We start from the raw sequence: 10,213 nt of genomic DNA, 5'->3' as shown, positions 1-10,213 counted from the left end.
CAGCTGGGATAGGCTCCAGCTTGCCTGCGACTCTGTAGAAGGATAAAGCAGCTACAGATAATGAGATGAGATGAAAAGTGAAAAATTAACTCGAACTTGAAGACATTAAATAGATATAGGATTATACTGTACAGGACTAATCAATCAATCAGTCAACTTCTTGTGTGTTTTTCTTGCCGCTCTAAGCTTTTTATTATAACAGGCTTGAGCTTAATAGTATTCTTAGAAACTGGCCTGTTTCATGAAAAAAAAATCATGAAAAATATACATACATAGAATATTTTTTTTTATAGAGACCACAAAACACTCGGTCTGTAAATATATAGATGATTCGCACAAATAAACTTTATATCTTCACACCACCGTGTAATATTCTTTATATTATATGGACACATCCACAAAAAAAAAAAAAAAACAACAACGCAAGTTAATCAAAAGAATTTTAACTTTGAACCGGTTCACCATTTTGACAATGTGCATCTAGTCACTGGGAGTGACGTCATCGGAATGAAATATCAGGAATTATTATACATACGGTACAGGACACTTTTTCGATGGAATAAAAACATGTGTTCTATTCCCTTCTCGTGGGTTTCGTTCATTTGGTTTGATAGCACGCAATATTGTTAGCGTATCGCTTATCCTATGTGTATTCCGTCACTCTACCCAATGGAGAATGAGCGTTGAATATGGTTTACGATATTGCATGGTTATCATGACAACATGACATCACACGTCAGAGACATAAAACTTCTGGGCTAGAGAGCGACCGTGACAATTTGTAAACAAATACAAAGGGCTGCCTGGCTTGCTTCGTTAAATATGGAAAATTTTGAGAGAATTTTGAAAGACAAAGATGCGTTGAACACCTGAAAGGAATGTGTATGTATACTACTCCTACTACTACTACTAATAATAATAATAATATTGGCTGGATTTTTTTCATGGTCTATCAGATATGTTCCACTTCGTTTCATTCAGTATCATGCTCGCTGCATGTAATATATCTGATATACCACTCAACACCAGCCAATATTATTTAAATATGTCACTCAGATCCGTGATGTGTTTTGTATGAAAAATGCGAGATTTTCAACATGAGAAGATAAACTTCATATCTTCAAGCCAACATGTGATTTTCTTTTTATTATATTGACACATTCACAAACAAAACGTACCCAAGTTCTCATCTCATTATCTCTAGCCGCTTTATCCTGCTCTACAGGGTCGCAGGCAAGCTGGAGCCTATCCCAGCTGACTACGGGCGAAAGGCGGGGTACACCCTGGACAAGTCGCCAGGTCATCACAGGGCTGACACATAGACACAGACAACCATTCACACTCACATTCACACCTACAGTCAATTTAGAGTCACCAGTTAACCTAACCTGCATGTCTTTGGACTGTGGGGGAAACCGGAGCACCCGGAGGAAACCCACGCGGACACGGGGAGAACATACAAACTCCACACAGAAAGGCCCTCGCCAGCCACGGGGCTCGAACCCGGACCTTCTTGCTGTGAGGCGACAGCGCTAACCACTACACTACCGTGCCGCCCCGTACCCAAGTTTATCAAAACAATTAACCGATTTCCTCATGAGTGACATATTGAGATTTGTCCCGGTTTTGGTTCTCCATGTCCTGGATGTAGCTCGTATAAAAAATATGAGTGGTGTATTTCCCAGTAAAACACTTATGTCCATATAATATAAATGTACATTTAATGGTGTCTAATTATTTTTGCACTCACAGTCAGATTATAGCTTGCATTATTTCTGAATATGTCACCATATAAGACAACAGCGACACAGTGAGAAATGTTGGTCATTTAGGATCTTTTCTCTTCTCGTCTCTCTTTTGACTCTTATTTGTAATATTTCTACACATTACTTTGCAATATTTCTTTAATGCACATACTGTATTACACCAGACGTATGAGAAACATTCATCACCTCAGTGTATATCTGTAGGTGTGTGTATAAGGAACACACTGTCTCACAGTAGAGCAGAGCAGATCCTCTATCTGGTGTCATTTGAGCTGTTTATAGAAAACAATTTTGGGATTTTGAGACCAATTGCCTTAATTGTGATGCTTTTTGTTGTTTCTCTTCACCCCCTCTCTTGTTATTCTGCTTTTAACCATGTTTGCATTTGCTTGTATTTTGTGGTTGGATTGCTTGTACCAATATTGCTTCATACTTTGGGAAAATCCCACCCATACTCACTCACTCACTCACCAAACTGTTCCTCCATCCCAGTCACACCCTACATCTTTCAGCTTCTTTAGTCTTTCAACTTGAATTGAGAACGTCTGAATGATGAGCTCCTTTATAGCTATCGGGAAAAATGATCAAAGTGCATGGAGGATATATGGGAAGGAGTGGACTGCTTTTAAAGCCTACATTCAGATTATTAATTAATAGATCAGGAAATCTAATCTCTTAGTGTCTACATACTGTATGTAAGACCAGGCTTGTAGTACTTGAGTCCGGCTCGTGCCCTAATTTTAAGGACTCGTGACTTGACTTGGACTTGAGCACTGATGACTCGGACTTGTGCTTTCAGGCTCGTAAACTGGAGATGAGGACAAAGTTTTTTCTTTCTTTTTTTGCAACATACCATAATAATTTGGCATAAGATATTTATAGGCGGCACGGTGGTGTAGTGGTTAGCGCTGTCGCCTCACAGCAAGAAGGTCCTGGGTTCGAGCCCCGGGGCCGGCGAGGGCCTTTCTGTGTGGAGTTTGCATGTTCTCCCCGTGTCCGCGTGGGTTTCCTCCGGGTGCTCCGGTTTCCACCAAAGACATGCAGGTTAGGTTAACTGGTGACTCTAAATTGACCGTAGGTGTGAATGGTTGTCTGTGTCTATGTGTCAGCCCTGTGATGACCTGGCGACTTGTCCAGGGTGTACCCCGCCTTTCGCCCGTAGTCAGCTGGGATAGGCTCCAGCTTGCCTGTGACCCTGTAGAAGGATAAAGCGGCTACAGATAATGAGATGAGAAGATATTTATATCTACATTAATTTTTGTACTAATTTCGTGCAAGAGTGTCACACCTATGTGCCTTGGCACCTGCATTAGATAGACTCTTGGGTGCGCTCTGGACAGCATATGCGCCAAGCGGACTCTCGTGCACACCGTAAACGACTCACACCTGCACAGGATTAAGGCGCAATCAGCACACCAATATAAAAACTGTAAAAACACACTTACTTTGCGAAGTATTGAGTTGCATTGCTGATACGTTACCTAGCCTTATCTACTTTTTTTGGCTTCCTGATCCCTGATTTCCTGTTTCTCGTCTTTGATTCTGCCGAGTCTACGATAGCCTGTTTGTACTTAGCTCGACCTATTGCCTGTTTCACCGTTTTACGATTTTGCCTGCCGTTCTGGATTGTTTACCTGTCTTCACTTGTATTAATAAACACACCTTCTGCATTTGCATCTGTCTCCCAACCATCTCTGACAGAATACTTCACACTCCCTGATAAAGAGAAGCACATTCACCTGTTCATACGTCATGTTCAGGAACAAACTAATGTTAATGGCACTGAAATAGCCACCGTCAAATGGTGCGGTTGGAGTCTTGGACTCGAAATTTTCTTTAATGACTTGGACTTGAACACTGGGGACTCGAGACTGGACTCGGACTCGAGGTTTAGTGACTCGACTACAACACTGCATGAGACTCACTTGTTCTGGGTTCGAGCCCTGAGATTTATCAGTATATAATGGAACAAATTTGCTGCTTTATCTACCCATTGAATCCGGATGCTGTTGCTGACAGTGATGGTACATATAGTTGTATGAGAAAGAAAAGAAGGTGGGAGAGCAAGCTTGCAGTTTCATGTGTTCTTTTTTTTGGCAATATAGAAATGAACTCCACCAGCTTGTTTTTCCCCTTTGCCAAGGAGTCATGTAGCAGTGTACAACTGAGAAATGTTGGGGTTAAGTCTGGATAATGAAACTTGGACTCACAGGAACATTTCAAACGCTTCATGTGGAATAATTGCTGATTGATTTAATAACGTTGCTCTTTGCATATAATTAAACCCAGAGTTCATGCAGCCACAACCTAAAATGGTGTCTTTTGAGAACTTACACTCACAATGCCAGTGAACCATGCGATCAGCTGAGAATGAGTGAAAAAAGGGTCTGATCTCTGTGACCTGTTAGACCTACGCTCACTGTATACCAGACTCCTAAACGAAAAATTCTTTCTCTGATACGTCATTTACGGGTATCATGGTGGTGTAGTGGTTAGCACTGTCGCCTCACAGCAAGAAGGTCCTGGGTTCGAGCCCAGTGGCTGACGGAGGCCTTTCTGTGCGGAGTTTACATGTTCTCCCCGTGTCCGCGTGGGTTTCCTCCGGGTGCTCCGGTTTCCCCCACAGTCCAAAGACATGCAGGTTAGGTTAACTGGTGACTCTAAATTGACCGTAGGTGTGAATGTGAGTGTGAATGGTTGTCTGTGTCTATGTGTCAGCCCTGTGATGACCTGGTGACTTGTCCAGGGTGTACCCCGCCTTTCGCCCGTAGTCAGCTGGGATAGGCTCCAGCTTGCCTGCGACCCTGTACAGGATAAGCAGTTACGGATAATGGATGGATAATAATAATAATAATAATGAAAGGACTGCTTACTTCAACTTTTGGGGTTGAGTAATGTGAGATTAATATGAGAACAGGGTACTCATATTAATATAATAATATACAGTACCATGCAAAATTCTTCGGCACATGTAAAGAAATGCTGTAGAGCAAAAATGGCTTAAAAATAATGAAATGAAATGTTTCATCATTTAAAAAAATATGATAAACAGTAAGCAGTAATCCATAATAAATGAAACAAAGTCAATATCTGGTGTCAAAACGAAATTCCCTTTGCTTTAAAAAATTAGTAGTCTCAGGTCCAGTGAGTGCAGTTTTATGCGGAAATGAGCTGTAGGTTTTACTGAGCATCTTCCAGAACCAGCCACAGTTCTTCTGGACACTTTGACTGTCACACTCGCGTCTTCATTTTGCACCAAAACCCAGTAGCCTTCATTATGTTTTCTTTTTTAATCTGAAAAGTGCTCTCTTGTGTAATATGCTGCCCAGATACACACTTTTTTTCTGTAGCATTTAATTTTGTGCTGAAAAAAGGCGAACATTTGGACTCTAAAACGTTTTTGTACTGACTCGATAATGTAGAGGTCATCAAATAGAAACGTGCAACAAAGTTTGTATGAAAAAAACCCAATAGAGTGCCTAAGACTTTTGCACAGTACTGTATATTGGTGTATACTGTATATGTATTTTATACAATATCCGAAGTCTGATATTATATTAGCTGTTTCTTTTGAAAGACATTTCATATTTTTGAAGAGAGCTGTCTGTAAGGCTGTGCGTGAAAGTCCCAAATCTGTTGCTGATCAATCAAACACGAGACAAGGATTAAACGTTGTATATATATATATACTATAAATATATAGTATATATATTTATATTTTATTTATGTATCTGTTTAGGAAGGATATCTTGTACATCAAATATCCCATTGGCAGTTAAGCGCATTCAATGTGTTTAGAAGCCATAAACAGTCACTTTTCTAAACAAACACAAATACAAAATAAAAATAATAACAACAAAATAATGGACTGCATGTAAATAACATACAAAAAATCCCATGCCTACTCAGTAGGTAACTACAGCATTCCAACTCCTGTAGATATGTACATTTCAGTTACAAAAATATAGATTTCTTTTTTGCTTACATCCCAAAAACATGAAGCAGTGCCCTCGTATTGTTTCCCTTCGTTCCTTGAAATGACTTTCTGAATAAAGGAAAAAAAAAAAAGGAGAAAAAGAAAAATTCCCTTAAACCTTAAGGCCAGATGCAAAGCATCCACTCGCGCGTATCTGTCAGAATATCTGCAAGGCTTTTCAAAAGGCACCGAAAATTTTGAAGATTTGATGCTTTTTTTTTTCTTTGTAATAATTCCCTCCATTTAGCAGATCTTTTGATGTCACATTTGAGAGAGAGAGAGAGAGAGAGAGAGAGAGTACCAGCGGATGATATTTACAAAATAAGAGAAAGTAACATTACTCTTACACATGCGTCAGAATACGTAAGTGCTCTTTATCCAAACAGAGTCAAAAAACTTATCACAGCATTTTCACTACGTACTACAGAAGGTATAAAATATGGCCCTGCTCAATTTAGGATAATACAATGAAAATATTCAAATCAATTTTCACAACAATGGTACGAAAAATGAAACAAACAAACAAACAAACAAACAAAAACCCCTCAAACATGGCACATGTACAATATACATATACTGTAGCTTATGTATATTATTTAATGTCTGTTTGTAAATGCCTGTTGAGGACATTTGAGCTTGAAACCTGCAGGCATTAGTTTACAACAATAAGGTCCTTTTTCCTTATTTATGTTTTATACACGCAGAAGAAACTTGCCAAAGCCTGTTGCTTTACTTTGTTGTCCTTAAAAAGTCTTGAAAGCCTCATTTGAGGCAAGAGAATAAAAGAACGAAAGTCCCTTTTCTTTTCAGATGTCTTTGAGTCCTTGACCGTTCGAATACTTAACTCAACGTCAAGGAGAGTGTGGCCAGAAAAAGTGCTTTTGCAGAAGGGGAAATTGACAAGTCTGTTAACACTTTCTCACCCTCTCAGATGCGAGCAAATGTGATGGAGGACCAGGAAGACGGCATGGAGGACAGTCTCAGCAGATTTCAGCTGTCCGTGGAGAAAGGGATGCCTGCATATCGGTCAGTGGGGTTGTAACCGGAGAACTGTAGATGTTACTGGCAATGGAGTTGGGGAAGGAGGTGGCCACGGGGGTCTGGAAGGTGGTGGAGGGAGATGGGTAAGTGGTGGCGATGGAGGGAGATGGGTAGGATGTATGGACAGGAGAGGAATAGCAGGAGGCTACCGGAGAAGGGAAGGATGAAACTGGAGAGGGGTAGGAGGTGATCGGAGATGGGTAGCTTGACACGGGTGAGGGGACTGAAATGGAGACAGAGGTGATGGAGTTCTGGATGGTGGTGGAGACTGAGGTGGCTTTGTCAGCCTTCTTGTCCTTCTGCCGCAGGTGGATCTTAGTGTGACGCTTGCGCTCGTCACTGCGGGCAAACTTGCGTCCGCAGATGTCACAGGCGAAGGGCTTCTCACCGGTGTGTGTACGGATGTGAGTGGTGAGGTGGTCGCTGCGGCTGAAGTTGCGCATGCAGATACGGCACTGGAAAGGTTTCTGGCCCGTATGAATGCGGATGTGGCGTGTGAGCTCATCGGAACGAGAGAAACGCCGCTCGCACGTCTCCACAGGGCAGGCGTAGGGCCGCTCGTGTGGTGGTGTCTTGCTTGGCCGGTTTGGGTACTTGCGCACACGGCTGGGCTTGATGAGCTGTGCCTGGTAGACGCTCTTGAGCTCCTGTGAGCCTGTCTGCGTGGCAAAGGCCTTGATAGTAGACAGCGGCGTAAGTGAAGGCTGCTGCGTCTGAAAGGGCTTCTGCTCAGCCGGCGCCAGGCCAATCTCACTTTGCTGCTGGGGAAACAGGTAGTCAGGGATCATGGGAACAGGGAAGCTGGCACCACATGCCTTGCTGCTGGGGTAAGCTGGGGGTGGGTATGGCAGGTTGCTACCCACTGCTGATGGGAAGTTGGCAGTAGGCTCAGGGAAGATGTCAGGGCTGGCACTGGAGTAGGTTGGGGCGGCTGAATAAATGGGGTTGGGCTCACTCTGGTGCACCGAGCAGCTCAGGCTGGGGCTGGATGTCGATGAGGACGATGTTGAAGAGGAGGAGGAAGAGGAGGACGAGCTTGAAGTTGAAGCAGGTGAAGAGGAGGGAGTGACTTGAGAAGTTGAAGAAGATGTGATGGAAGTGGCGGGTGGGTTGACACCAACCAATCCACTGACCAGGCTGAACAGAGGCTCCGCCCACAAGCTGTTGCTACAGTTGGCAGGTTCGAGGGTGAAGCGGCCCGTGTAGGAGATGGGGGGCAGCCGCTGAGGGGCATAACTCTGGTCAGCCAGGGACTTCTCACAGCTCAGTGTAATTTCAGGAAGACTATCTACATAGACAACAACAACAAAAGAGAGAGAGAGAGAAAGTTGAGAACCACGTTCCGGATGAATGTTTCCCTCTCAGCTGCTCTGAGACACATTAATGCACATTAAAGATCCCTGAGGTGTTTGAGATGGGAGACCCCGCTGGATGCGGAGTCTGTGTTTCCCCACTCTCTCAGACAAAGCAGCAGGTGCTGATGGAGAAGCAGAAGGATCTCCCCCCCCCACCTAAACACATACACACACATTCGCTGCTGAGCTCTTCCCAACTTACACACATTTACTGAGCTCCCTCAGAGAAAAGCACCAGAGACAGCACAAACTAAGGCATCTGCATTCATTCTCTCTCTCTCTCTCTCATCCTCATCTCTCTTCCCCACTCTCACAGCGCTCCAATGCCATTACATGGCTAAAAGCAGTTGATAATTTAATCAATCTGCAGTTCAGCTGGTGAAAAAAGACAAACCTGCATGTTTTAAATAGCTGATTGCAATGCATATCTGCCATCTTAATGATTCATTATAAGGATAACTTATAGTTATTAAGAATGCTTTGATCGACAGACCAATATGATCCATTCCAAATAATGCTGTATAATTAATTCATCATGATTTGGTCCACAATGGAACTGTAGCATTGCCAAATAAAGATCTTTCACCCTCTTTTGCATTCAGTTATTTGTAGTACATCTAAAGCAATTCAACCTACTCCAATAAATATACATTTCCTCCACACAGCAGAATGGATAAAGTCTGAGCCCTTACCTCCAGTCAGGTGGTCATACTGCTCGCCGGGTTCCCCAGAGCCAAAGCCGGTGCCCTCGGGTGCGGAGGCGTTCAGGATGCCCGCAGAGTTGAGCATGATCATCTCCTCCAGCTTGGGGTAGTTATCCATGGGGGAGTGAGGGAAGCTCAGGTGGTCTGAGATCTGCAGAGCAGGAAGGAGCTCCGTCTTGGCTGCAGCCATCTCTCTCTGGATGGAGTGTGTGTGGCTTGCAGAGGAGAGTAGTGTGCACTGACAGATCAGCAGGTAGCCCCTCTGGGATGAGAACGGTGAAGATGCTTTGCTGTGTTGCCTCTTCTTCCTCTCTCTGGCTGACCCTCCTCCTGCTCACTCACTGTGTCTTTCTTCCTTTTTGTTTTGTCCAAAAAGGTAAGAAAATCCACTTTTTTTTCCCCCTCAAAACGGATGATTTAGTGTGTTCTTCTAATCATAACACATGGACCCTTTTGACACCAGATGGGGTCTTGATCTATTGTTGTTGTTTTCAGTTCAATTCTCTTTTGATGTTTTAAACTGTATTTAGAGATTATATTATCGCACTACAGTAGGCTATGTTTCTATCAGCTATCTATCTCTCTCTATATATCTATCAGCCGTTGAGTCGCTTGGGCTCTCAGCGCTCTTTCCTCCGCGCCCGAGGTTCCCCAGTCCTTTATATAACACTCCCTCGTGACGTAGATGTCCATATATGGACTGGAGGAAGCCCATATTTAGACACTGCAGCTGAGGACACATGACGCTCGCTCTGGGGAGAAAAAGAAGCGCATTGGGGAGCTTTTGAACTTTAATGTCTGTGCAATAAATGGAAAGAAAAATAAAACATCCCTTACTTTTTCTCCTCTACAAAATCGGTCGCGTTAAAGCAGGAAAGCAGCACGCGCTCGGCAAATATTCGGGTTTCCCTGTCGCGCGCCGGCCGGAAGACCCCGCTCCGCCATGCCATATAGGGTCATGACTACATAAGGACTGATTCCGGTGGGTTTCCACTTCCCTGTCCTTTTTTGGAGTTTCCTGGTGTCGCGCTGCCAGAGAGCGAGAGACAGAAAGAGAGATAGAGACAGAGAGAGAGAAAAGGTTTGGATTGCAGCTGAAGTCCAGTACAATAACTCATGTCAGCACTATTTTATGTAGCTCGCTCCAACATCCAACATTGAGCGACACCCCTCCCATAAATAATAATAATAATAATAATAATAATAATAATAATAATAATAATAATAATAAAATCTCCAACCATGCATTAGCCTATTCCATTATTTTAATACCCAAATTAGATATGGTCGATTTATTTTATTTTATTTATTTATTGCGGCACAAGGCTCCTTTTATTGTTTTGCAAGCAGAATAAGTAAATAAACTCAAAT

At 43.0% G+C, this 10,213-nt stretch overlaps 1 protein-coding gene across 1 annotated transcript; it reads right to left on the bottom strand.

The window, feature by feature from the left end:
• Positions 1 to 5,431: 5,431 nt before the first annotated feature.
• On the bottom strand, positions 5,432 to 9,466 carry egr1 (early growth response 1). The gene is made up of 2 exons (XM_060927349.1): positions 8,831 to 9,466; positions 5,432 to 8,071 (listed from the first exon to the last, which is right to left on the bottom strand). Exons 1-2 carry the CDS (start codon positions 9,030 to 9,032, stop codon positions 6,723 to 6,725), a joined length of 1,551 nt encoding a protein of 516 aa, XP_060783332.1. The 5' UTR covers positions 9,033 to 9,466; the 3' UTR covers positions 5,432 to 6,722.
• Between the last annotated feature and the right edge of the window lie 747 nt (positions 9,467 to 10,213).

The sequence above is a fragment of the Neoarius graeffei genome, chromosome 8, assembly GCF_027579695.1.
Source record: "Neoarius graeffei isolate fNeoGra1 chromosome 8, fNeoGra1.pri, whole genome shotgun sequence".
NCBI classification, from domain to species: domain Eukaryota; kingdom Metazoa; phylum Chordata; class Actinopteri; order Siluriformes; family Ariidae; genus Neoarius; species Neoarius graeffei.
This window is presented reverse-complemented; position numbering and strand designations above follow the sequence as displayed.